At 48.9% G+C, this 27,960-nt stretch overlaps 2 protein-coding genes across 6 annotated transcripts in view; both read right to left on the reverse strand.

Annotated features, from left to right (window-relative positions):
• Positions 1–6,156, reverse strand: part of CLCN1 (chloride voltage-gated channel 1) — a 33,828-nt gene extending 27,672 nt beyond the window's left edge. Inside the window, exons 1-5 of the mRNA XM_022579017.3 lie at positions 5,974–6,156; positions 2,650–2,770; positions 2,127–2,258; positions 1,402–1,530; positions 1,022–1,155 (exon numbers count right to left, since the gene is read on the reverse strand). Of these exons, the coding sequence (XP_022434725.1) occupies positions 1,022–1,155; positions 1,402–1,530; positions 2,127–2,258; positions 2,650–2,770; positions 5,974–6,153 (696 nt within the window). The 5' untranslated portion in view covers positions 6,154–6,156. The remainder of the gene's footprint in view (positions 1–1,021; positions 1,156–1,401; positions 1,531–2,126; positions 2,259–2,649; positions 2,771–5,973) is intronic.
• A 4,700-nt stretch (positions 6,157–10,856) lies between these two features.
• Positions 10,857–27,924, reverse strand: CASP2 (caspase 2). 5 transcript variants are annotated; one of them, XM_022579038.2, is made up of 11 exons: positions 27,771–27,924; positions 24,611–24,761; positions 24,138–24,305; positions 23,899–23,980; positions 23,212–23,306; positions 22,758–22,934; positions 17,016–17,144; positions 16,776–16,866; positions 13,672–13,821; positions 13,423–13,532; positions 10,857–13,262 (listed from the first exon to the last, which is right to left on the reverse strand). In XM_022579038.2, exons 1-11 carry the CDS (start codon positions 27,842–27,844, stop codon positions 13,131–13,133), a joined length of 1,359 nt encoding a protein of 452 aa, XP_022434746.1. In that variant the 5' UTR covers positions 27,845–27,924; the 3' UTR covers positions 10,857–13,130. The 5 variants fall into 5 exon arrangements, with proteins under 5 accessions (XP_022434746.1, XP_089773413.1, XP_089773412.1 ...); XM_089917287.1 differs by lacking the exon at positions 27,771–27,924 and adding an exon at positions 24,953–27,759; XM_089917286.1 differs by lacking the exon at positions 27,771–27,924 and having other exon boundaries at positions 24,611–27,759.
• Positions 27,925–27,960: the final 36 nt, after the last annotated feature.

Here is a 27,960-nt window from a genome sequence, read left to right on the forward strand (position 1 = left end):
AAGGGGGGTGATACGCCAGCATATTATCATTTCAGAAAATGTCCCCCGCTCGCCACGAGAGAAAGCCCCCGCTCAGCAACGAAGACCCAACGCAGCCATAAATACATATATACATACATACATACATTTGTTTCAAAAAAAAGGGAGAAAAAGGAAATGCTAGGGGCTAAGAAGAAATTGAGGGAGGGTCAGAGGAGAGAGAGAGAGACAGGAAAGCTGAGGGTGGGATGGGGAAGGTCACAACTGAGTAAGGCCTTGATGGAAATGAGGCGTGAGCCGCATGGGCATCGGGAAGGAGAATGTTCCAGGCTGAGGGGACAGCAAGTGCAGGAGCCCCACGAGGGGGGCAGGCTCGCGCAGTTGAGTGGCAGGAAGTGCCTGTCACTCAAGCTCGGGGGAGGAGGGCCAGCCTGATCACCATAGCCCCCCTAGGCCCCAGGAATAAGTGTGGACCTCATTTGAAGAGGAATGGAAAGCCATTCGAAGTTCCTGACCAGAGGGCAGACATTCCTGATTCCATTTTGAAAAGATAACTCTGGCTGCAGGGGGGGGCGAGAAGGTACAGGAGCATAACCTTGAAAAAAAACAGCCTCTTTTAGGTCTCAGTTTTCACAGAATGTGCCTGGATTGTCTCTAAGGCAGTGGTTCTCAACTGGGGGAGATTTTGCCCCCAGGGGACCTTTGGCAATGTCTGGAGACATTCTGATTGTCACAGCGGGGGTTGGGGGGGGAGAGGACTGCTGCTGGCATGTAGGGGTAGAGGCCAGGGAGGCTGCTAATCATCCTACAATGTACGGGGACGGCCCCCCCAGAACCAAGAATTACTCAGCCCCAAATGCCCACTGTGCCCAGGATGCGAGATTCTGCTCTAAGGTGCTCCCAGCACTGATGAGGACCTTCCCATGTATCTCTTCTCCGGAACCCCCATGGTCCACGGCTGCCCCTGGAGCTCCCTCTAGACTCCGTGCCGCCCTCTGCCTGAGGACCAGCCCAGCTCACCCCACAGTAACTGGAGTCCTACCTCTTTCCCCACAGGGATGCCACTGCCCAGCCCCGCAGTCAGGGCCACAACCTTGGCCACGAAGGCCTTGAGGGTGAGATATTCCTTCAGGACAACCCCGCGAAGTATCGTCTTCATTTCAGGGATTCCAGAGCCTAAAAGGGTTTTTTAAAAAAATGATTGTGTGCAGGTTCAAGCTGGAGGTTAAAGGTAGACGGACATCCAGATAGTGGACATGGGGGTGGGGCGAGAGGTCTATGGGGGGAGGACGGTAGCAAAGCGGCGAAAGGACTGTCAGGGGGGTGGGGGAGGGAGGGAGGGGAGCGCGACGTCTACAGGCCAATGAGATTCTGCTGGATTATGTTGGTGGCATGATGGGGTAGGATCTGGGAAGCTCTCACCGACAGCCTGGGGAGAGATGAGGTGGCAGAAGAGGGCACTGAAGAGGATGAGGGTGAGTGGGAAGCTGACCCAGACCAGGAACTGCAGAGGCAGGTGGGGCTGCATCTGGTAGTAGGTCCACTTGTAGGCTGCAGAGACAGACGTCTGGGCTTAGTCCTATGTGGATGGCATGTTGCTGCCATCCCACACTCACGGCATGGAACAGCGTGCTAGGAGGGTGCTCCCGCCATGGCTGCCCCGTTCGACCTCAGAAATGGCACCGTTCTCATTTGACACAGTGGGGGGGTCTAAGCTGGGGGATGAGACGTGACCCGTTCAAGTTCCCACCACTTGTAGGAGGTCAAGTGGGTGCCAGTGCAGCAAACCACACTCTGTGGGCGCTTCATTGGAGGCTGTGGCTCACCCAACCACCCCGGTTAACCTGGCAATGAGGGGCTCCTGGGACTCCAGGCGTTTCCAGTTGCCTGAACTGAAAAGTCCTAGGAGAGCTAGGACAAATTGGTCACCCTGTGAGAGGGGTCCCCACAGCTTGGCTGGTAGCAGGTGGGAGGGGCAGAAAAAATGGATCTGGGTCTGGGTCTGGTCTCATCCTGGACCAGAGCTACACCTGATCTCCTCTGTGCACCATCCTCCTCCCAAAGCCCCCCCAGCTTACCCTGGGTCGAAACTCTAGAACAACTGCAGTATGGGGAGGGCTGAGGGCAAAGGGCCAGGTTAAACCTACCCTGAAGGGTTTTGGCACTGACATAATCCATGCACCAGCTAACCAGAGCCATAAGCAGCCCCAGAAGCAGCAGAAAGATCCAGTCTTCCCCTAATTTTCTTCTCATCACGAGTCCCAGACGGTGGATACAACCTAGGAAAAGAAAGTAAAGGGGAGCAGGTAACCAGTCACTACTGTGTGTGTGTGGCCGAGGATGGGACGTGCAGGGCTCTCGGGGTCTTGTCTCTATGTCTCTGAGTTTCTTCTCACTGCTCTGCCCTTCAGAAGGCACCAAAGTCCAATTCCCCATTGGCTACTTGATTCCTTTCTAAACCCTAGTTTCTTGGGGCTGCGTGGGAGGGATAGTAGGAAGGCAGAGTGAGAAGGACATGGGAGCCATGTCTTCTCCTTAATACCTGGAGGAGGGCTTTGGTGTGCGTGTGGGGATGGCGAGCCAGAAATATACAGCAGGTCTTCTGAGCTAGTGTCCTAATCCCTGTACCTCCTTGCATTGCACATTCCTTTATCCCCCCGTCCCCATCACCTTGACATTTAGAATAGTGATCCTCTTCCGTGTTGTCCATGAAAGCACTGGAGTCCATCGTCTCGGGCATCCCTGTGTCCTGCTCGTTGTCTGAGAACTGCGCTTTGTGATGGCCATAGATCTGGACAGAGGGAGATGGGAAAGGTCTGTCTTGTTGAAGAGTTAAAAGAAATAGAGGGAAGCATACAGATCCACAGATAAAACAAACAAACAGCTTTTTAAAATCCTGGGTGTTGGGCTTCCCTGGTGGCGCAGTGGTTGAGAGTCTGCCTGCTGATGCGGGGGACAGGGGTTCGAGCCCCGGTCTGGGAAGATCCCACAAGCCGCGGAGCGGCTGGGCCCATGAGCCATGGCCGCTGAGCCTGCGCGTCCGGAGCCTGTGCTCCGCAACGGGAGAGGCCAGAGCAGTGAGAGGCCCGCGTACCGCAAAAAAATAAATAAATAAAAGTAAAATAAAATAAAATCCTGGGTGTTGAGGGCCTCGGGCAGGGTCACTCTGTGGTCATCCATGCCCTCCATGCCCCACTCTCCGTCTGCACTTTTCCCACTCCTCACCCTTGTCTATCCATCCACACCCTTGCACATCTGTAGTCATCTTGGTCAATAGCAGCCTTCATCAAGGGGACCAATTTCTACTCTGAAGTAGGGATACAAAAACTGTGCTAAGGGCTTCCCTGGTTGTGCAGTGGTTAAGAATCTGCCTGCCAGTGCAGGGGACACAGGTTCGAGCCCCGGTCCGGGAAGATCCCACATGCCGCAGAGCAACTAAGCTCGTGAGCCACAACTACTGAGCCTGCGCTCTACAGCCCGCGAGCCACAACTACTGAAGCCCGCGCGCCTACAGTCTGTGCTCCACAACAAGAGAAGCCACCGCAATGAGAAGCCGGCACCACAACGAAGAGTAGCCCCTACTTGCCACAACTGGAGAAAGCCCGTGCACAGCAATGAACACCCGATGTAGCCATAAATACATACATACATACATACATACATAAATGTATTAAAAAAAAAACTGTGCTGATGCTGGGCATCTGCATCAATTACATGTTTTTGTGTCACTGCTTCCTCTGTCTCAGCCTCTCTCTTGTTTCCCCAGACCCCTCACACTGATGTGGACGGGGTGAGGAAAGACCAGCAGGTGACTCTTCATTGCCCTTGGCCTTGGTGTGTCTAGCTTCAATGAGGCCCCTCAGATGCCCTGCCAGGCTTAGACAAAGCCCATCCACCTCCCCTTCCTGTGCTCAAATGCACAAACTGGACCCAGCCCGGATAAAGCAAGTCAGTCCACTTCCTCCTGAAGTAGAGCTTGCGTGTTTGGGGTGTGTGTGTGTGTGTGTGTATATGTGCAAGGTCTCTAACTGCCCCACCTCCACTGCACTAACTATGTCCTCTGGAGCCAGGGTCAGGCCAGGCCATGTTGCTGGTTCTGGGAGAGCCTGGGTGGAAGAGATCTGATTTCACAATACAAGAAGTAGAGTTTATGTCCGAGTCCTGGACAGGCACGCACTAATACCCTGCTCATGGCTCTTTCGTCTTCTGGGATGTGACTGAGAGAAGCCATGTTTCCCTTTGTGCCCTACCTGGCCCCCGAGAGAAGACATTACCCACGGGGGGCCAGCACACTGGCTGCCTCAGCCCCCTTGGTTCCCAGGCTGGTGGAGAGGAGAAGAGGGTGCTCCATGCCAAACTGGGCTGGCAAACACTGAAAGAGCCGGATCTGTGCTGGCTGGACCAGTGTGCACCAGTCGAGCAGGGCTGGGGGGGCAGGGAGAAGGCAAGCCTGAAAGTATTCGCAGCGTCCGGATTCCTTAACAAAAACACCCGTGTGTGTGGGGTGGGGGGCTGGGGCTGGGGCTGGGAGGATGGGTGAAGCGATGCTGACAAAATACTGATGACTGATCATCGGGCAAGGGGTACTTGGGCATTCATTACACTGCTCTTTCTGTTTTTGTATGAGTGTGAAATTTCCATAATAAAATTTAAACAGAGAAAAACTTAAGTCCAAACTCCCCTTCTTTGCTTTCAGGGCCCTTTGGAGGCCATCCCAGCCCTACTTCCCAAGTCACCTCAGTATTCCTTTCCAACAGGAAGCTTCACGCTAGTGCACCTGGTTTCCTCACTGTCACCAGAAGTGCCATAACTGCACCTTGACGCAAGTTGTCGTCCCACCCAGACCGCCTACACGGTAACGGTGAGCCCAGGGCCATGAGGAGAGGTCTTTCTGTCCAACCCCACACAGTGTTCCAGGGTCCCCTCCTCCAGGAAGCCCACTCTGACTCACCATTGGAGCCTCTGCTGGCTTTTGTGTCCCAGTCCCCACCTGATTCTCCGGGGCTGCCCTTACCCACCACCCTCGGGATGGATCCGGACTGAGACGTGGATCCTCTTGACCCCTGGCGCTGAGATCACCAGCCCAGGCCAGCCCTCAGTTTCCCAGTCCTGTCTAGACCCCGTAAACTAGAGGAACCACAGTCCACCCCCTCGTTGGCTAAAACACTTTTAAATCTTGATTTCCTGGTCCTCCTGACAGGTTCCATCCTGTCGCTCTCTGCATGCACATTCACTAATGTGAATGGCTAATCCTAACCTGTGTATTTATCTGCGACAAGCTCCCAGCCTGTCTTTCAGCGGTGCTCATCCCATTGCCCATTCCTAGACGTCTAGAAGCCCTGGAGGATATTTATCCCTGGACATCCCTAATTAGTTCACAAGCCCCTCTCTCTGGGTACAGATCTCTGTACCTGTCCAGGTGCCTGCCATTTCATCGGTTCTTAATTAATCCTCCCACCTGAAAGTTTGATTATATTTCTTCTGCTCGTTTGACACTGGTCTACCTTTGATCACTGACATGCAATTCAGTCCATTTTCTCCACTCATCCCAACTCTTCTGCCTTCTGCAGAAGTGCTGATTTGTGTGTGTCCTGCCGAGGGTGGGGAGGGAGAAATCCTCCGGTGGTGTCTGCGCGCGGGTGAGGGTGTAAGGACAGCTCACGCACACAGAGGTGTGGTCCCCTCTGCCACTCACCTCGTGTGGGTTATGTAAGCACGAGCTCGTCATGCATGTGTGGCTCTGCCCTCTCCCCCCAGGATTCGGGGGTTCTGTTAGTAAAGCTTGTGTTAAAGTACCCGTGTATCTCTGTATAAGGAGCTCACAAGGCTGAACCCAGACCTTTGAAGAATGTTCATATTTTGAACACATGACTGCGTACTTTTTCAAGTTAAAAAGATCACAGTGCTCCCTCTTTTCACCTGATTCCTCTTTGCCCCCAATCCATGGCACCACCGTCTCCTCGAATCCACCGCCCCCTCCCCTTAGGACTTTACCTGTGTGGGGCGGGCGTTGGGACGGGAGCCTGCATCCCTCCGGAGCCTGTGCTGCAGGCCCCCACTCTTGGAGGGCAGTCCGTAGCTGGTGCAGTGTTCAAAGGGCATGTACTGGTACTGGGGGGCGCTACCCCACCAGCTGGGCTCGGCCCCAAGCCTCTGGGACCCAGATGGCTCCATGCTCCCTCCCCCGGCCAGGCCTCGGCCTGCTTGTCCCTGCCCTCCCCCCAGTACAGCTCCTTAAGCCTGCCCTCCTGCCTGTCCCCAAGGCGTCTGGGGCAGCGTGCCCACCCCCAGCTATTTATAGCCATCTCTCCGTCACATGACCCCCCCCCCCAGCCACATCTGATCTGCTTGGGGTCGAAGCAGGTGTGAGAGCCGTGTGGGGGAGGGGTTGGGATGAGAACCTGTGGGACAGCCCCGCAGGGAATTCCCTCAGCAGGGCCAGCACTGTCCCCCTCCTTAGTCACTAGGAGGCTCCCAGCCCCAAGCCACTGGTCCGGCTATAAACATTGCCCAGACCAGGATGGAAAACGGCTTCGCATGCTCTCAGACCTGTGTGCTGCCCCAGGTCTGCATCCTCTAAGCAAGCCACCTCTTTTCTTCAGTCTGTGGGGACATGAGGGCTGAGGAGCTGGACGGAGTGATCCTAGGGTCCCGAAGCACCGGGGGGCAGCTCACCTGGCAGAGTACCCGGCGCCTCTCTGCCATCTTTCCCTGCAGGCTTGTTCCCAGCTCTGTGTCTTCCTGAGGTTTAGTTCTCATCTGTCGAACCAGCTCTCCCGCAACCCAGCCAGTGTTCAGCTTTCTCCTCCAGCTCTGCCTTTTCTGTCTGCCAGAGGCTGCTGGTGATGCTTTGGGGTCATCCCCTTGACCACACCTTCATCACCCCCTGAGTGTGGGACACAGGGGTAATAGCCTCGCGTTCTGGCATTTCTCCCACGCCCCAGACTGGTACACGTCAGCCACACCAGCAGCCTGGATGTACAGGGAGGGACTGAGCCTCCGTTTAGACCGTGGAGCATCCCTCAGAGGTCTATCAGGGCAGGTTAGATAACAGGGGAGAAGGGGAAGTGGGCCAGGGGAACGAGGGAGGCCGAGGAGGGAACGGAAAGGGCGTTTATCGTGATGAGCCCGACACACATAAAAGATGACAGGGAAGTACTCTGATATTCTTCCCTTTTCAGGTCAATAAATAATTTTTGGCCAAGGCCAAACTACTCTACCTGGCATCACACTTTTTTTTAAACCAGTTTTCCTAGTACAGTCCTTCCCCTCTGAGCTCTTCACTATAGAAAAAAATTGATAAACGTGAGCCAATGTGTGGTCTAGGATCCATCACCAAGTGAGGTCTGTCCCAGGACAGCCAAAGTTCAGGGACTGCAGGGTAGGGACACCAAACATCTGGTCTACAATTACATTTTGTTCTAGGCTAAATGAGACTGTCCAAAGCAGGTGGGAAAATGAATACCATTAAAAGTACCTTTTCTAACATAAATCTGAAGGCCTATAATCTACCCATGAAGATTTAAAATGTGTGATTTGAGGGCCTGGAGGTTCTGTAATATCTCACTCCTCTGCAGGCAGAGTGTAAGAAAAGAGATCTAAGGGGATGGTGTGAGATGAAAGAAATACTTTCTTAATAAAGAAAATAGAATGCCAAAGTGCAATTATATTCTTTGCGGGGGGCTTCAGAAACAGAAAAGGTTTTCATGCCTTTGTGGAGTATGGCTCCCCTGAAGGTAGCCAGTTTCTGTAGGGGCGCAATAATCCCAAGAAACAAGTATCTAGGGCAATTGCTATTTCTTCACCGCTCCTGAGAAAATCAGGTCCTGGTTGTGGATTCCAAAATTTGAAGGCAGAAGTTGTTGGCACTGAGAAAACCCTCATACTCCACCAAGCCCCCTAGAAGAACCAGCAGCAATTCTAAAAACCAGATTCTGAAATCACGAGGGTCGAGGAAATCTATAGCTGCTAGTGCTGGAGGGCAAGGATTTGAGAGTAATGATCTTGAGTCTGAGATTAGAGCTAGTTAAAATCTCATGGGTTATCAGCCTGCAAGAGAAGAAAATAAAATGTAAACAGTGCCCCCCTCCATCCCAACACCCCATGGGTGACAGTGCTTAGGCTCTTATTTGGAAGGCCAAAGATGGGTTTCTGGGGAGTTCTTTGAAAAGCTCCTAAATTTGGAAACAAATTCATAAGCATGCATTTATCTATGAGATATGTATACCGTACATGTATTCTTTTGGTGTTTTAAGTAGACTTTCTTGAGGTCCATGAGACTGGCAGGTTAAAACCTATAGGCTTATAGAATTTCTATTTGAAGGAAGGTTGTTGAAATGACCATCTGGGTCACAGGTGCAAGGGGACGTGTGTTAGGGTATAGGTGGTCGAGAACAAGCCAGCCCCTTGGCATCCCCACATCAATTTAAGCAGGAACTTTCTCCCTGGGTTAAACCCTTGTTTTCAGACTCCCACCTCTTCAAGTCTGGCCTCTCCAACCATTGGATGATACACCATTACATTCTCTCTAAGGCGCTTTTGGTCATGACTTCCCCTCTGCACATCCAGCCTAGCATGGAACCCATGACCACCTACTTTCTGAAACTTCACCTAGGCAACTGCAGTGTCCTCTGAACACACTTTCCCTTTGCAGTTGTCCTCACTGGCAGTCATTTCTCCTCTACTGCTTATTGGACCTTGCCTTCCAGATCCTTCAAGAATCCCTGGTCCCTTCCCATACCTTGCATATGAGGCCTTCCCGAGAGCGCTGGACAGGGCTCTTTCTTTCTCCCCTTCTGTATTTTTGAACACGATACAGTACACTTTTTCCCTATTCTCTACCCCAGAAGGGCTAAGATGGAATAAAGTCTTTGGTCTCTGGCTCCTTCTCCCAGCTCAGTGGGAAAAATCTCTGGCCCCGAAAAGTGAGGAGGGAGAAAATCTCATGCTAAGAAAAAAGTCACAGAAGCAATATTGTTAGCTGAGAGCATGAACTCAAGTTGCCAGACTGTTTCCCATCCTGGCCTCCGTTTCCTCAGAAAGGCAGTAACTTAACAGGGTTACAGAGAGAAAAGAACGCACGTGAAAGTCATAGTGCCTGCCCCAAAGTGAGCTCTGAATGTTAACTTGTGTCATTAAACTGAAGTTTATTCTGTGACATGGTTAACAGCCATCTCAGATGTCCAGAGAGGTAGGTGTACACATGCAGGTGGGCTACGGGGTTAACAGATGGTTAACAGATGTGTAATGTGTTAACCCTGTGGGATCCACCGTGCATCCTCATAGGGTAGCGTCCTTCATCCTTTTAAGGTAGCAATGATTTCCCTGTGTTTAGATAAGGGTGAGATTAGGTACCTTAGCCACGGTCTCTGATACCTTAAAAGGCCAAGCCACCATTTGCCATCTATTTAATTCTAGAGTCCATGTCCTTAAAGCTACATCTTTTTTTTTTTTTTTTTTGGATAATTGAAGTCTCTGAGCCTCATTTTCCACTTTTGAAAAAGAACCAGGGAGATGACGCCCTCCTGGCCTGTGGGAGGATGGTGTAAAGCTGCACAGCACCTGGGGGATGCACCGAGCGCTCGGGCAACTATAGCTGTTATGAACCTCTTCGCCTCAGACCACTTTCCCCCTCTGCTCATATCCCATCTGCCCCATTTCTTCCTGTTTTCCTCTTCCCTATTACAGGAAACAGGATGGGGGAGGGCAGCAAACGGCCACCCCCAGCTCAGGGATGGGGTGTAATTTTAGAAAATCCCCTGGCAGAGGGGACAGAGCTCTGAAATTCAACCTGATACCCTTATTCAAGGGTGGGGCAGGAAGGACGTGGAATCCAGCTCAGCATATGCTGCTCTCTAATCCCCAACACACCGGCCTCCCAAACTCTTTCCTTCCACTATTCCAGTGCCCCTCCCTGGGGCTGTGTCTCCACCTCCCACCCCTGGAGAAGGTCCCCGGGTCCAGCCCGCTCCGCAGGTCAGCGCCCCTCCTGCACCCAGTGATGTTTCAGCCCAGCTTCATCCCTGTTAACCCTTCCTCCTCTGGACTCCTGGACAAGCTTCCTTCCCCCAAGGTCCACAGCAGCTTCCTACCACAATGCTCCAACAGAACGTGTTAGCCCCCCGTAGCCCATCTGCATGCGTACACCCACCTCTCTGGGCGTAGACACATCACACACCGAGAACTCCCAGGTTACACAGCCCACTGCTTAGACCTCTTCCATGCTGCCCGAGAATTCTCTTACGACCTATGCCCACCCTGGAAAACCTTAAATCCAAATTGGATCACGTGAGATCGGAAATTCTAGGATCCTCATCCTATTCTAGCTCAACCTGTTTCTCCAGCCTCCATCCCATAATCTAAGCAATCCAGAACTAACGCTGCTTGCCAGTGACTCTTCCATCTCTTCTGACCATGAGGAGTCCCAGTGCTGGTAGCCATATTTTGGGGTTGCCTGTGGCCATGACAATGGAGATGGGCTCATCCAAGGTGTGGATCTGGTTGTATAAAAAAGATCTGGCAGGGCTTCCCTGGTGGTGCAATGGTTGAGAGTCCGCCTGCCAATGCAGGGGACACAGGTTCGTGCCCCGGTCCGGGAGGATCCCGCATGCCGCGGAGCGGCTGGGCCCGTGAGCCATGGCCGCTGAGCCTGCGCGTCCGGAGCCTGTGCTCCGCAACGGGAGAGGCCACAACAGTGAGAGGCCCGTGTACTGCAAAAAAAAAAAAAAAAAAAAAATCTGGCAGCAAAACAAGAGGTGTTCGGCTCTGGGTATGCCTTGTGAGGTGGTGAGGAACGCTGTAAGAAGCTAAGGCAATGGAAATAAGTGGGCTTTAGACACAGATTATCTACAGCTACAGAGACGTCAGGCACACATCGGTAATAAATATGAGTGTTTATTTGGCACCAGATGGCAATACAAAATCCTGGCAGTGGGAAGAGGAAAGGTTCTGTCACCCAAATACTTCCATACGATACTGAGCCAAGGGCAGGACTTGGCAACAAGTCTCCGAAGCCCTGCAGAACAAGTATTCACTGAGCACCTGAGCCACGAGAGGCTGAGCACTGTGCCCGGAACCACACGAGGTGTGGAAAAAGTTGTCCTACGTGTGACTTCTGTCTTCAGGAGCTAATAATACGAGTGGATAAAACAAAACATGTGGGAAAATACAGAGTACAAATACTAAATTGGGTATTTTGCCAAAAGGGAAATTTTGTCAAAAAGTAGGAGTCTAGCTAGGGTCGCTTCCTTCCTTCCGCAAACATTTATTGAAGATCCAAGACATGTCAGGCACTGGGTACACATTAGTGAACAAAAGAGACAAGGTTTCTGCTCTCATGGAGCTTAAAGTGGAGACGGGAATGAACAAGTGAAGCACGCTAATTGATGATTACGCATTGTGATAAGTGCAATAAGGGGGATTAAACAGGACACAGTAATAAAGAAACATGATTCTTAGAGACAGAATGGCCTGGGAAGACCTCCACAACAGGGTGGCATTTAAGCTCAGACTTGAAGGATAAAGAAAGAAGCCACCAGAGACAAGAGTGGACTCAGTGGACCCAGGAGTGTCTGATGGCCTCGGGCAGGAAAGGCCTCAGAATGTCTGAGAAACTGAGGACAGCAGTGGGTTACGGGGAAATCAGCACTTAGTGAGGCCCTGCAGGCCAAGGTAAAGAGTCTGGATTTTATTTGAGGTGTGATAGGAAACCAGAGGGTTCCAAGCAGGGGAGTAACAGCATCAGATTTATACTTAAAAACCCAAACCAATGGGCTTCCCTGGTGGCGCAGTGGTTGAGAGTCCGCCTGCCGATGCAGGGGACACGGGTTCGTGCCCCGGTCCGGGAAGATCCCACATGCCGCGGAGCGGCTAGGCCCGTGAGCCATGGCCGCTGAGCCTGCGCGTCCAGAGCCTGTGCTCCGCAACGGGAGAGGCCACAACAGTGAGAGGCCCACATACCGCAAAAAAAAAAAAAAAAAGAATAGGGAAGTTTCATAAAAGCACAGATAAAGATGGCTTCTAGGGTGAACAAATAACATATATAGCAGTGGTCTCCCTGAAATGGAAAGTCATAACAGGAAGGGGAAATAGGCCACATAAAATCAAGAGGGGATTTAATACTGAAGCAGAAAGAGGGAACAAGGTACTATACATCGCATCCTTGAGCAGCCAAATGATCCAATTAAGCAGTATTTTAGAGCTGGTGGCAGCAGTAAACAGGATGAGACGAAGGGGAAGAGGGGAAAACAGGAAGCAGGGAGATAACTAGGAAGCTTTTATAGAGGGGACACTTCATAGGAAGAAAAACGAGGGTAAGGTGACAGGTTACAGAGTACGAGCAAGCATGCCGCTCTTATCTGCCTCTGCTGACACTCCCTGCAGGGCTCAGTTCAGGTACAAAGCACGGAGAAAGGACAGCCAATGAGAAGATCTTTGAAACTTCCATGGGCAAAGATCAACAGGCAACAGATACAAGGCAACCAAACCCTAACCTCTGCTGAACGCTGGATTCCCTGAGCCCCAAGGAGCCGAGAGCGGAGTTGAGAAGGCAGTCCTTCCGGGGGGTGACATTCTGGAACCGAAGGGAATGAATGCACAGGTACGGGCCCACCCACAGCAGCAGAGTGACTCCTGTCCTGCTCGGCCTTTTGAAACCAAATGAAAAAGGTCTATGTTAAACCAGGACACCTTCTAAACTCTCACTCTGAGACAAATGGGGCGGAGATGTGACAGAAAAGATGGGAGATGACCTCTGAGACATCTCAACTAAAGTAATAAAAGCAATCACCAAACGCTTCCTACAAGAGCCCTGGGGGCAGAAACTGAACACAAACATGGAGGAAACCCACATGCCCTCTCCCCATCGAGACACTATGTTCGTAACATCACTTGCCAGGTCCCTCAACTGAGGCCAAGCGCTCCAGGCAACAAGTCCAGCCGGAGCTGGTTCCACAGGGAGAGAGCCTCCCATGGGAGTAGCCGGCCTGTAGTCCGAGGTCAAAGATGGAGACAATGGGCGTGTGAAATGAGCCTGGGATATTCCCAATCCCTGAGGGGGATGGACAGAAACCGTGCGTCCTGGAGACAGGAGGCTCTATCACACCTCCCGTGGTCCAGCGGCCTCCCTGTGGCACAGGTGATGGGAGGCGGCATCACGTGGGAGGGTGTCCCGGGAAGAGATAGAGGTGGTGGCACAGAGTGCTACAGTACTCGGACATCTCCTTGCATCGGTGGAACTCCGTGCCCGGGGCGTAGCCTTCACGCTCCTTGATGAGCGCGTTCACCTGCAAAGGCAGAAACCCAGGGCCCACGGCTTGAGAATCAGGTGTTTCCATGATCCCAGAAGAGGAAGGGTAGGGAGACTGTGAAAAACAGGGCAAGGGCGGAGGAAGGTAGAACAGCGCGGGGACGTAGAAGGTTCCTGGCGCCACTGAGCCGACTTACCTCCACGAGCATGTCGGCCACATGCTTGTCACAGGCCCTCTCACAGAACACCTGAGTGAGGGCCTCCACGTACCAGGAGCCCCGCTTGGTGTTGCGCATGGCAGCGGTCCCTGCAACCAGGACAGCAGTGAGCACACAGGGAAGGTCCCGGGCACCCTCACACAGCTGGACGGACCCGCCGACACCCGCTCCCTCTGCAGTCAGAGAGAGACGCCACCTTCTGGATCTCTCCTTTGGAACTCACGATACCTCTGAGGCAGGCGTAGCCACAAATCATGTCCGAGCGAGTGGGGAGTCGCATCTTCAGCCCCTCCTCTTTACTGGCATCGCTCTCCTCGCACTCGGGGGATCGCTCATGGTTCTTCCCGTCTTGCTGGTCGACCCCACGATCCGTTTCATCTGTACAAAGGCAGACGGAGTGGACAGAGATGTTATTTCCTCTCTTGGGCCTGTCACAGGCAAGCCCGAGTTCCCTGCAACCTTGACTGGGAAGAACCATTTCCAGCTGTTACCTCCAACCTGTGGCTGATGAATTAAAAAACAAACAAACAAACAAACAAACGAACACCATTACTCCCATTCCTCTGCCAGAGTACACCGATCACACAGAGGGTGCCCATGACAGGCTGGACACCGTGCCCAAGCACATGCACATATACACAGTCCGAGCTCTGTCCGCGCTGTGTAAGACAGGGCAAGTGCTGAATCAAATACTCCTCGTAAACAGAATGAAAAGCCATCTGTGTCCATGATTCACTTGTTCCATTGTCAATATTCCTGGAAGTCAAAGCGCTCCTTATTGCAATACACAATAAAATATTGATATATTTAGTTTTATTATGTAAAAAAAACAAGAAACCAAAAATATTACTACACTTATGCCATATGAAAACTACAACCTCAAATCTACCTATCAATAAACAAATTATAAAACTAAGCATGATCAGCTGTTTTCAGGGTGTTTTGGGTATTTTAAAATCACTTATTATTAATTTCATAAGCCAAATTGTAGCTGGCATGCAAAATTTAAGAGAAATTTAAAGAAACTTAAAATTGGGATAATTTGACTATTTCTCCTACACAATGTAAAAAGAACACTATTATTCAATATACAGATTCTCAACATACCCTGAGCACACATCCAACCTCCTGACCTAGGCCTTATCTACCCCAAGACATGTTCTCTTTCTGATGCTGTTGTCGTGGGGGCGGTAGGAGAGACACAGGACACACGGCCGTCACGCCGAAGGTGAAGGAGTAAGTATGCTTTCTTACACCTCCCTCTCCATAGGACCCCCAAGACAGCCTGAAATGGGAGTGAGGCTTGAAGGTCTGTGCAGAAAATGACCAAGATTCACTGATCCAATAAAAATTTACTGAGCAACTTCCATATGCCAGGCACTGTTTTTGTTTGAGGCCCTATGGATATAGTGAAGAAAAAGTCCCTGCCCTTCTGGAGCTTACACTCCAGTTTAGGAGCCAGTCATCCGGGGTGGGGCGGTCCTTCTAACAGGCATCAATTATGTTAACTGAATAGAGCGGAAGACAGTTGAGCTCAGGCTTTCAAAGGAAGAGCTGGCTACTGGTCATGCCTTGAAGGATTTAATTGTAGAGAGAAGATTCACGTTAGCCCAGAAGAGAGCAATTCTTCCCTATCCAGGTCTAGTATTTGTATATAATCTCTGAAAGTAGGAGGAGAAAATGATCATGAACATGTTTATTTCCTTTTACTTTGCTAGTGACATCTCCTAAAGGAAATAGGCCAAGCTGAATGTGTCCCTCAAGAGAAAGGAGCCTCCTCCCTCGTCTTTGTGTCTCAGATCTATTAATCAATAAATGTTTTTTTCACAGTATCCCCATATGTTTTTTATATTATTGCTACGCTTTTTAGGCAGATTAATTTCCATCCATTCATTCAATATTTATGAAGAGCTACTACATATCAGGTAGTGCTCTGAGCCTGGGGATACAGCAGGTGCATAAAAAAGTAAGTTCCTGCCTGCACATACTCTTTTCTTAGCACTTTTCCCTGCCATGGTAATCGTCCTGAAAAAAAAAATTTATCACATTATTTCTTACTTAAGCTCCCAATAGCTCTGTACTATTATCTGTCAAAGTCCAAAGTCCAAAATCTGGGCTGTAGCTAAAGGTATGTGATCACGTGGTCAGCCACAGCCCATTACATATGCCTGATGCAGATGCGCCGTTTTTAAATTAGATTCAGGCATACTTCTGGCTCAGCACACCTTTTTTTTGGGTGGGGGACGGGGATATCTTTTTAATCTTGGTATGCTTGTCATTGCATTCCCCCCTTTTCCCTGAAAGGATCTATCTGTTACTCCGCACCCATGTAAAAAATGTATTATTTGAATGCTTGGACAAAGTGACCTTTAAATCAAACTACAAGCCCCTTAGGGGCACGGATCACGTCCTAACAGTCAGAGCTGGTACTTTCCGCGGATTTCCTATGGGCCAGGTACTGTGCTAAGTAAGTCCTTCATACGAACCATTTCACTTAAGCATCACAACAGCCTGACCTTATGAAGTAGGTCTGATGATTATCTACATTTTATACTGAGGAAACTCAGGTGCAGGGACATCGAGCAACTTCTCTAACCTGACATAACTAGCCAGTGGTAGAGGCAGAATTTGACTCCACATTTAGAGCTTTTAGTTATTACTGTTTTCCTCCAAGATGAGAGGCAGGCCTCCATGTCTTCTGAGCCTAGTCGGGGAGTCCTGGCTCTTCAAGGGGTAAAAGGGACTGCGTGCAAGAAAGAAGAGGGACGGCAGCAGCTCACGGAAGAGCACGAGCCAGAGGCTGACACGGGGCTTCTGCACTGCTTTCCTGCGTGACACGTGAGTGACACAGAGAAGGGAGGAGACGAGAACGCAGTGTAGCTGAGACGAGAAGTAAAAGGAGAAGGTGGAAAGGCGGAGGAGAGGTGGAGAAAAAAAAGAGGAAGAGGATAAAGTGAGAGGGCTAGGAAGCAGAGACAGCCGGAAAATCCTTAACTGGAATGAGTAACCAAAAAAGCACATCAGCGTTAATAAGCACAGAAAGAAGGAAGCGTCCTCAGGAAAGAAGGCGAAGACACTGGCAGAGAGCGTCTGCAGGACAGGATGTGGCAGGTGCACAGGGCTGACCAACCTGAGAGCCAGGGGCTGCCCAAGTCCCAGCACACCCCATGCATTGGGAGACACTTACAGAGCAAGAGAGGCGGTGGCAGCAGTGAACAGAAGGAGGTGCCCAAGGGATCCGATAGCACCTGAGAGGAGCAAACAGGAAAGTGAGAGCTGGTGGGAGGCTGCCCAGGAGCCACACCCAGGTGCTGGTCTGCCAGGGCACTCACCTCCACGGCAGGCCTGGATGAAGAACATTTTCGGTTTGTTCTGTAGGCTCGGGCAGTTGGCATTGTCAAACAGCCGGAAAACCTCTTGTAGCTGCCAGAAACAAACAAGGGAGAAGGGAGGTTGGTGGTCAGTGGGACCTCCTGAGTCCTACACGCAACAGCAGCCATCACTGGAGAGAGGGGCAGGCGGGAGGTGAAGCGGCCCAGCTTGCGGAGCTGCGGCCACGGGACGGCACGCACCTGAAGCAGCGTGCCGTCCACGCCATAGACACCGCCCTCCATGCCGTGGGAGAGGAGCGCCACTATGCAGGAGTCCATGACACGGTGAGCGGGTAGCTGGGCAAAATCCCGGAGCTTCTCTTGCATTTCCTAGAAGAAAGACATCTTTCAGCATTGTTCACTAGTCAGCACCAATGTAAGCTTTTCTTCAGTGTCTGAAACCCTAAGCTATTAGAAGGTACAGTGTGTTCCCTACATTCCTGTGGTCAATGGTAAGTGAAGTCAGAGATGCACCAGAAAACTGCATGACTTCAGACAAAATTCTGAATATAATTTTACAATTCACAGGCTCACTGAGGTATGTTAAGAACTCCTGGATTAAAGCAAGTTATTAATGAAGCTAATCATGCACGAGCTAGCTAACTTTATCCATTCTCCAATCATCAACCTGATCCTTCTTCAGAGCATATGCCCTTGTATATAAATGGCACAAGGGGGACCGCCGGGTAAACTGTAACAGCTACAAGAACTGCTGTGTGACAGAGGGCTCACAGGATCGTGAGAGTAGAGAACAGCAGTCCTCCTTTGCTGTTGTCTGTCTGAGAATTCAAGTTCCCGGAGACAGTGATGATGTCTGTATAAAACGCTTTGTCCACGGAAGAACACACTCTATGGAGGATTCTGTACAGGGTCATAACTACATATACGGGCCAAGGGATCAGAGAGACCTCAGCTGGATCCCTAGGTTCATAAATTAGAACAAGTTATTTAGCCCCTCAAGCCTCTAGTACCCATTTTGTAAGACAATTAAGCGTACATTTCCTCCAAGTTTGTAAAGATTAAATGAGATATGGCATAGAAAGGACTTATCACTATGTCTGGCACGTACTGCAAAGATCTGCCATTACAATGTGCTTGTCTAATGAAGGGTAACAATATTATTTTTTCAAAGAAACCGTGTAGTCTAACTTAAGAATCTTTTTGATCTTGCACTAGACTGCCATATATGAATAACACTCTAACTGAAGCATTATACCTAACAGTACAATAATATGATACCAACTTTTAAACCTATGTCTCCCTCTACAACTCAAGATGTCTGGATTGTCTCTGAGAGGAGCAGAGAGAAAACAGGCTCATTTTACTATGAACTTGATCAAAATATAATGAAGAATATTTTATCTAGGCAGAACAGTTACAGTGCACATATATCTAACAGTCCATACACAGCCCCCAGTAAAACACACACTTGTGTAATACATTGCGGTGGTTTTCCAAGTGCGGCCCCTAAAACAGCAGCATCGGCATCACCGGGGAACCTGTAAGAGCTGCAGAGTCTTGGCCCCCAGCAAACTGTGTTTTCACAAGCCCTCCAGGTAATTCTGATGTGCTAACGTTTGACAACTGCTTATCTGTTTGGAACAGTTCTGTTTGCACATAATTGAGACTTAATAAGAGACTTGAAAGTCTGCAATTTCACTGGGAATGGAGAAACTGGATGTGCTGAAAGAGCATGTGTATTTTCTGAGCAAAGAGAACCCAACCATAATACTGGAGATCTTAAGGTAATAAAAGATATCCAAAATTCATTCATTTTAAGAATATATCATCTCAAGAGCCTACTGCCCCTCTGGAGTTGACTGTAACAGAATTTAACATGTAATAGGTGAAGTTCATTTTGCTCCAAGGAGGGAATAAATATACAGGTTAGGCACTCAGGAGCATTTTGCACTTAAGTGAGATTACTAGGTCAGTAAATAAAAGACAACAAAGCCCAAAGTTAAGAACACATGGGCTTTGTAACTGAATTTAATAAGATTAAACCATTCAATCAATGGGGGTTAGTCATTTGGGGAAATTTTTCCGAAAGTAGCGTAGCTTAAAATAGGATCTCTAGATCTATTTCTGATAAACTTACAGAACTTCTATAAATAGCGGGGCTCTTAACACTTCCAAGTGTTTTTGACTGGGGGACACAGAAGAATAACCTGTGAACTCCCTGAAATGATACCCCAAATTTTACTGGCAGCTGTATTTTCCAGAGATGACCCATAGCTTGCCCCTATACCCTCAAATCCGTATGTGACCAAATGCAAGTTACAAACCAATACCACGACATGGTGAAAGGAAACCTGCCACTTTAAAGTGTATCTCATTTCCTAATATACAATAAACTGTAATTCTAGAACTAGTAAAACTCATGAGGTAGATGCAAGAAGAAAAGACTCTGATGAGGAACAGAAGCACTGAACACCTACATGAGTGGTGAGGATAATAGCGTGCTCTCCAGCACTGTCAGGCAAAATGGTTCTCTGAGACTACACTGTCTCCAATTTTTCAATGGAATTATCTCTAAAGCAAAAAGGAATAATATGGGGAGAAAAAGAGGATCTAAATTTTCTTGGTTTTGTCTCTTTGCTCACCAAATAATTATATAAAAGACTTGAGGGACTTCCCCTAAGGTCCAGTGGATAAGACTCAACGCTTCCACTGCAGGGAGCGCAGGTTCAATCCCTGGTCGGGGAACTAAGATCCTGCATGCCTTGTGGCATGGCCAAAAAGTTTAAAAAAAAAAAAAAAAAGAATTGAGCCCCTTGAGATGTTCTATCAGAAAGATAGTATCGTGTACAGATGCCTAGCGCACCAAATTATCACACCCACTGTCGCTACCTGGTTTTAACTGCATCTGAAAGTTCAATTGGCCACTGTCAGAACTTGATCCTGCAATGTCCTCTTCCTGTTTCTGAATCTCCAGAGCTGAGGACTAGCATACATGGAGGGTGATATCCCGAAGGTTCAGTCCTAGCCCTTTTGCTTTTTCTCAAAGATCATAATCTCTCATTACTTGAAGTCTTTTTCCTACACAAGTAGTTCCCAAATTTACATCTTTGGCCCTGACTTCCTCTGAGGCCCTCAATTCCTTACGTTCTCCATCTTCTTCCATAGGTAGTTATTTAATCACAAAGCAATGACAGTACAATCATGCCATTATACTATTTTTCACATATATTCTTTTCTTTTTGGTCCACTATCCCGTCCAGGCCCCCACCATCTCATACTGACATTATATTAACCCCAAACTGTATTCCCTGCCACTGGTCTCTACCTCATTCATTACTGTCATATTAATCTTCCTGAATCATCATTGTGAATGCGTCACCTTTCTATTCAAAAACCACTAACGATGTGCTAATGTCAACACAAGGAAGTCCAATTCCTTCGGGAAGACATTCAAGGCCCTGTGCATTCTGGTCCCTTTTTCTCCAATCCCGTTGTTGAACTCCTGTGCCCTAGACCTTTGGTTCACCCACAAGGTCCCTAACACACACATTTCTAATCTGTATGCTGTTCTCCCCGTGTAGGACCCCTTCACTCCTCCTTTCTTGCCTCAGTAGCTTCCATCCTTCATGGGCAGCTTAAGTCTTACATCCTCCACTTATCCTTCTGACCACATCTACCCAGGTGATGGTTTCTTCCTCTTAACTACTGTAGAAGACACTGTCTCTAGTCTTTTGTTGTCCTTAGGAAATAAGGGGATGTGCCTCTTTTTTTTTTTTTAAACTGATGTCAAGACTCCCTCATCTAACTGAGGTCCCTTGAACTCAAGGTCCACATTAAAAAAAATCTCTGGCAGCTAACATAGTTGCCCCCCGTTATAAGGTGCTCAAAATTGAACTCCACTGCAATTCAAGTTATAGAACAACGTAACCAGAGAATCAGAATCCAACAGGTCCTGGAATCTGCATCAGGGAATGGCATTTGTGAAATGGGCCCATAGGCCCATCAAAGTTACCGTCTCTAAGATAAGAATCAGTAGTATACAGCTGACCTGGTGCTTAGTGATGTATCTTTAACTATCAAGCACATAAAATCCCTTACCAACTGCAAAAAATTTGGAAAACCGTGACATAATAAATTCCTAGTAAAAAAAAAAAAGGACTAGACCAAAAGCTGTAAAGAAATGTAAATCGCATTCATTTTGTTAAGTGACCTTCTAATAGGATTCCCTCTGTAAGAATTACAGCTGTTGTCCCACCTTTATTCCCTTCATGCCCAGCAGATCTCTCAGGAAAGCATATAACCTACGTGAATACTTGATGTAGAAAGGAGCTGTTCCAGCCATGGCTTTGAAGCAAGGGTGGGTTTACTTCTTTGCCTGAGCTATTATTGGGAAGCTGGTAATAGCATGTAAAGAACAACATTCAGGTCCCTACCAATGAATCTGGCCTTACCCCAAATTTAGCAAATACACAATTATTCTCACAGAAGCAAGACAGCTGAGAAATAGAAATGAAGACCACAGACAATGCTGACCACCCTACCTCAATAGACCAAAGAGAATCTTCTAGAAACCTTAATTTTACCATGGATATTCCCAAAGGCAAGTTTAGGAAAGCACTATTATTCTGAATCAAAATAAAGAATTAGTATTAATTTACCAATGGACTATTTTCAATTTCAAAACAGAACTACCTAAAGGTAACAAAGTCAGTGGTACAGCTCGGTAACTGAGGCTGAAGGGGACTAACTCCTAACAAGAATGCTTATGACCTGCAGGAACCTAGCTCAGAAGTAATCTACGCTAAGATCTGTCTTGTGGCCACACAACTGATAAGAATAGGTTATGTTAGGGACTTCCCTGGTGGCATAGTGGTTAAGAATCCGCCTGCCAATGCAGGGGACATGGGTTTGAGCCCTGGTCTGGGAAGACCCCACGTGCCGTGGAGCAACTAAGCCCGTGAGCCACAACTACCGAATCCCGCACACCTAGAGCCCGTGCTCTGCAGCAAGAGAAGCCACCGCAATGAGAAGCCCGCGCACCGCAACGAAGAGTAGCTCCCGCTCGCTGCAACTAGAGAAAGCCCGCGCGCAGCAACAAAGACCCAACACAGCCCAAAGAAAAAAAAAAGAATAGGTTAATTCATGAAATGACCACAAAACAGTATTTACCAGGACAATTCTAGCAAACTTTCATTTGTAAGAATTTTATCTGCCAACGTAATCTTGAGAATTGGACTCCTAGGCAGCAACGTCAACCAAGAAGTCACTGTCCTATGTAACCCTGACTTATAAATATCTTTTCTTAGTTGGTTGGGTGCATATCAGTATCTCACCTCCTGAGGGACTGGGAATCAAGTTGCTGAGCATGTAAAAGTGAGAACCCGACCCTGGACTATTCTTACTCAGGGAGCGCACAGCCACCCTGAGAAGTCAACACCCAGGCAGCTGGCTGGCCTGAATCCTTTCTCTCTTTTCTTTTGTTTTCTTTTTATTATTTATTTTTTGGCTGTGTTGGGTCTTCGTTGCTGTGCACGGGGTTTCTCTAGTTGCGGCGAGCGGGGGCTACTCTTCTTTGCGGTATCCGGGCTTCTTATTGCAGTGGCTTCTCTTGTTGCGGAGCATGGGCCCTAGGCACACAGGCTTCAGTAGTTGCGGCAGGCGGGCTCAGTAGTTGTGGCTCGTGGGCTCTAGAGCACAGGCTCAGTAGCTGTGGCGCACGGGCTCAGTTGCTCCACTGCATGTGGGATGTCCCCTGCATTGGCAGGCGGATTCTCAACCACTGCGCCACCAGGGAAGCCCTTTTATTTTATTTTTTTAAAACTAGATTGCAAGATGGGCGGCAGGACACAGCAAGTTAAAGGTAGGGAGAGAACATAACTCTAGTGAGGCACAACCCAGCAGGCAGAGGAGCATGGACGTTTCTGGCCCCCAAGTGTTGTCCCGTTCTCTAATGCACACGTCAGCATGTCCTGCCTTGGGTACCTGTGCAGTCTGGTCAAGAAGAACATGAACTTTGTAGCCCAAGAGCTTGAAGAGGGTGACTAGAGTGCTGTGGTCCACATCCCCTCCAGAGCGGAATTCCAAGTCTTTCTCGCCAGTGAAGTGCACGTTGCTCAGCACCAGTGCCAGGCCACGAGGCCGAGACTGCAACCTATAGGCCTGGGGAGGGGAGGCCGATTAGACCGTGAGCTTCTTGAGGACAGAAACTATGCCTCCCCCACTAGACGAGGCATTTCAAGAAAACACAGACATCACGTTCTTCTTCTTAATCCCACCAGGTCAAGTATAGAAATACCCACAGAACACATTCAATCAGCAATTACTTTCTGACTAATAAAGGCAGGAAAGAAATGTACATACACAAACTAAGTTCAGATGCCCAGGAAGGTTATCTCATTTCCCAACGCTTTTCCTCTTGCCATTTTGCAAGACTCACCAGCTGGTAGTGCGCTTGATAAAACTCAGGAGTGCAAGACTTCACCTGAAGGCCGGGAGGCCCATCTCCATGGTCTAGGGAGTGTTCCACTGTATCTGCGGCATATAGAGCAGAAAAGCTGGCGCACAACCTACACAGCAATCCTAGTGCTTCACTGTAACTTCAGGCACCCTTTTCGTAATTACTGGTCTGGCTCACGACCCTTGTCTGTAAGCTCTATGGGGGCAGAGGCCCGGTCTGCTTTTGCTCATCACTGGATCCTCTGCACTTAGCCTGCGTACAGCAGTAGGTGCTCAACTCAGTGAACGACTGAATGGGGTATATGATAAAACCCTTGTTCTACTCACTAGGCTACTCAATCAGCAGGGTAGAGGCCCATGACGTAGTCTTTCCTCATCGTAAAATAACTAAGCTTTACAGAGGAGATAGGCCAATTATGCGCAGGAACTTCCCACCTGCACAAGTTGCTCCAAGGGCCGGTCACCATTAAAAAACCATCTATGACGGAAGAAGAAAAACAGGCCCAACCCAGAGCCCATCTGAACTGTCCTGCTGGTCCCTAACAAATTCACTGAGGAAACCGTTCCAATATGAACGAAAATAGGTTTCACACTGGGGCAAAGTCAGACGCCAGTCAAGGAAGCGGAAGTCGATCTGCGGGACCCATTTTACGCCATCAGTTCTCACCTGGCGACAGGCGGCGCTGCTTGCGGGGGGGGCAGGACTCACACACCGGGAAAGGGAGACGCAAGTGGTAGTCGCAGCTCAACTGTAAGAAAGCAGGACCCCCCGTACCAGGCCTTAGGGAGCTGGTCCAGCCCAAATAATACAGAAATCTAGTCCCGTTCCCCACTTCACCAGTCTCAAAAATGCCCTTCCCACCAAACCAACCCTTCCCAACACACCACGTGTCTAGGGCTCCATACCGGTGGGAGTAGGTGCTGAAGACCAGCCAGGGTTGTGAGCAACAGGTCCTCCAGGTGACCCTGCTTGGTCTCCCTCAGGGCCACACAGAAGGCATCAAAAGCCTGGGGGCCCCTCTTGGGCAGCAAGTTGAGGAGTTCCACATTCTGGCTGAAACTGCACACCTTGGCCTACAATACAAGAATAAAACATGACATCACATTTACTTATCCAGCTGTAATTCTGTTTCTCCAGATGAGCTTCCTAGTAACAGCATCATCCATCTCAAGAACTCCTTTTACAGAAAAATATGTACGTGGGAAGTCCTTCCCCCATTATTCTGGAATTATATGTGTTTTCTGTTAAATGCTCTAGGGTAGAAGAGCATTTTCATTTCCTTAGTAAAGCACTACATCTTTTTCACACTTTACTATGCTCTGTTCCTCTTCCTACCACTAATATATTTACTTGGTTTTTCTCTTTTGCCTTCAGATACCTGAATGTGCTCCCTCATTTCCAAAGTGATAATGTCCTTCTCCAGGAGATGTTCTAACAGTTCGCTCAGCAACAGCTGTTTGGCCAGCACCACTCGGTTCTTTTTTAGAGCTTCCTGATGGTCAGGATGCATGCCATACACTCCCAGTATCCTACAGATAAAAGACAGAAAAGCTGTCAAGTACAAGATCTGGCACAGAGAAGTGGAATGGAAGAGGTGTGGGTAGGAGAAAGATAAAGAACAGGACTTAACGATAACTAAAATGAGACATATTTTATTGAACGTGCTTAAAATCATAGAAGTATTAAGCAGTAACACACTGATCATAAGGAAATGATATACAATCCTTTATGGAGGATGTTCAACTGAGACCATCTTCTGAGATGAATGGTCTGACGAGGGGAAATATCTATCGTGACAAAAAGAATACACACATGAGTAGACATACAAGAAGGAATATTCCTCCATCTGACCGACCAATTTTCATTAAGGAGTATTCCAGAAAACATTTCACACTATTTATCTAAGCTGCTGACAGTGATATGAGTCTAAAATAATCCATTTTTTATATATATATAAATTTATTTTATTTATTTATTTATTTTTGGCTGTGTTGGGTCTTCGTTGCTGCGTGCGGGATTTCTCTAGTTGCGGTGAGCGGGGGCTACTCTTTGCTGCAGTGCGCGGGCTTCTCACTGCGGTGGCTTCTCTCGTTGCGGAGCACGGGCTCTAGGTACGTGGGCTTCATTAGCTGTGGCATGCGGGCTCAGTAGTTGTGGCTCGCGGGCTCTAGAGCACAGGCTCAGTAGTTGTGGTACACGGGCTTAGCTGTTCCGCGGCATGTGGGATCTTCCCGGACCAGGGCTCGAACCCATGTCCCCTGCATTGGCAGGCGGATTCTCAACCACTGCGCCACCAGGGAAACCCCACAACTATGGTTTTTAAAACGGTAAGCTCCTGTGACAAAATAACACTAGAAATGACCAGGATCCTATAAGAACCGAATTAAGTAAAAAATCTGACGGAAAGTCACAGTAGATAAATGCCAATGATGAAAACAATCAACATAACCTGAAATCACTCAAAGAGTTAAAGCATGTAAAGGCGAAATTATTTTGGGAATTTAGTTTACGAGGGATGTCTTCATTTCAAGGATTCCTTAGTTTTGCTATGCGTTTAGAAAGAGTTCAGCTTCTGTTGATGAACTCAAAGAATCCCATTTCCGGGTGAGAGGGAGACACAAGAGGGAGGAGATATGGGGATATATGTATACGTATAGCTGATTCACTTTGTTATAAAGCAGAAACTAACACACTATTGTAAAGCAATTATACTCCAATAAAGATGTTATAAAGAAAATAAAAGAATCCCATTTCCAGTGTGTAACATCTATGTGCCTAATTTATATAAATCCAGGGTGTGCCAGCCTGCTTAGTCACAGTTTCCAAGTACATGACAACAGTAAAGACCTGATGGCAGTGAGAAAGGAATATGGTACCAGCTTCAGATTATAACTTAAAAAACCTATTTTAAAATGCATTCTGGGGGTTTCCCTGGTGGCGCAGTAGTTAAGAATCCGCCTGCCAATGCAGGGGACACGGGTTCGAGCCCCGGTCTGGGAAGATCCCACATGCCGCGGAGCAACTAAGTCCCTGCGCCACAACTACTGAGCCCGTGCTCTAGAGCCTGCGAGCCACAACTACTGAGCCCATGTGCCACAACTACTGAAGCCCGCACGCCTAGAGCCCGAGCTCCGCAAAGAGAAGCCACGGCGAGAAGCCCGTGCACCGCAACGATGAGTAGACCCCGCTCGCCACAACTAGAGAAAGCCTGCACAGCAACAGACCCAATGCAGCCAAAAATAAATTAATAAAAAAATTAAAACAAAAACAAAAAGAATCACCTTGGAACATACCAAAGCAGTTAACAATGACAACATGTATGAACTCTGGTAAAAATAAGTGTTAATAGTTCAATCGCAAAATAACATCGTAGCTGGATTCTGGGTATTTCCTCAGGATACACACCAATGGTGGGGTGGGTTTACTCGACTTTTTTCCCTTAATTTACCAGTAGCATTTTCTCCTTAAAACTTTCTCCTCCCTTGGTTTCCATGACACCATTCTCTCCAGTTTCCCTCTCTGCTTACTAGGTCCCCGTTTCCTTCACAGGACCTTTGGTCTGCCCTTAAATGTTGACATTCCATTAGGAAGCCCCCTCAAAAAGCCTCTCCCTACTCAGTATCATCCACACAATTCACTAATCGACTCCCCGTTCTTAACTCTAAGTTGTAGACTTGAATTTTCAATCAATAACTTATTAGGTTTAATCTGAAGCAGTATCCATTCTACACACACCTGCTCCTTGCACGATTCCATACTACGGGGAGAGTCTCAAAGGTGGACTTTCCAAAAGTAACCACAATCACCTAGAACTTTAGGACACATCGGGAAAGGGGGGAGCGGGTGGAGGAAAGGACACAAAGACGATTCTTAAGCCTTGATTCTGTGTCCTTCTGCAGGTTCTGGTTCCAAAGTCCTCAATTCATCACCTGGGTCTGGACCGGGAGGCATTAAAATATGTCATCGTGGGTGATGTCTGCCATGATACGATTTAACTGGGACAGAGGCTGAGACACTCAGAGCCTCGGGAACTTCCTTGTCTCAGAGTACACCCAAACCCCAAAATCTGTGTTGACTGCTGTGAAAATCTGGTCATTACACCCAACGCAATACGGATTATGATATATTCAATCCGAAACAAATGCACATCAGGCAGAATTCCGAGATCTGCAGGTCTCATCGGTTTTTATGAGTACAGAGTTTAGTTCCTCAAAAGGGAACCGAGGGAAAGAAAGAATCAAGAATCTTTTAAGGGAAACCGAGATTTAACAGGACTGGAAAGAGCTCGCCTGGTTCAGAGCCTCCGGGATTGGAAGAATGGAGGCTGGGGAGTCTTTGCTCGAGAGGGACGAGGCCCAGAAGAGATTCGCCCGCCCGCGCTCCCCTCGGGGGCTCAGCCGGCCTCCCACCCTTGGCTGGAAGCTTGGACACCGCGGTTTCCAGGGGCTCCGAGGGGAGGGGCGCCAGGGCCACACGCCTGAAACCCACGTCTCCCTCCCTGGGTCCCACTACGGACCCCTGGGACCCTCCCCACTCACCTGCGCCCCCTATCAGCGGTCATCAGCCCCTTTTGCTGGAGGGCTGACCGGGGGCCTGCGCTCGGCGCCGCCATTTCCCGGGCTGTGCGCGCACCGCCCACGACCCAAACAAACCGCGAGCCCTCTGGTCCACCGCATCCCTCCCCCGTCCGCCGGCGCGCAAAGCGCCTGCGCGCTGCTATCCCAGCTC

Source organism: Delphinapterus leucas, chromosome 9 (assembly GCF_059928025.1).
Source record: "Delphinapterus leucas isolate spDelLeu-1000000601 "Yukka" chromosome 9, BTC_Dleu_Yukka2, whole genome shotgun sequence".
NCBI lineage: Eukaryota > Metazoa > Chordata > Mammalia > Artiodactyla > Monodontidae > Delphinapterus > Delphinapterus leucas.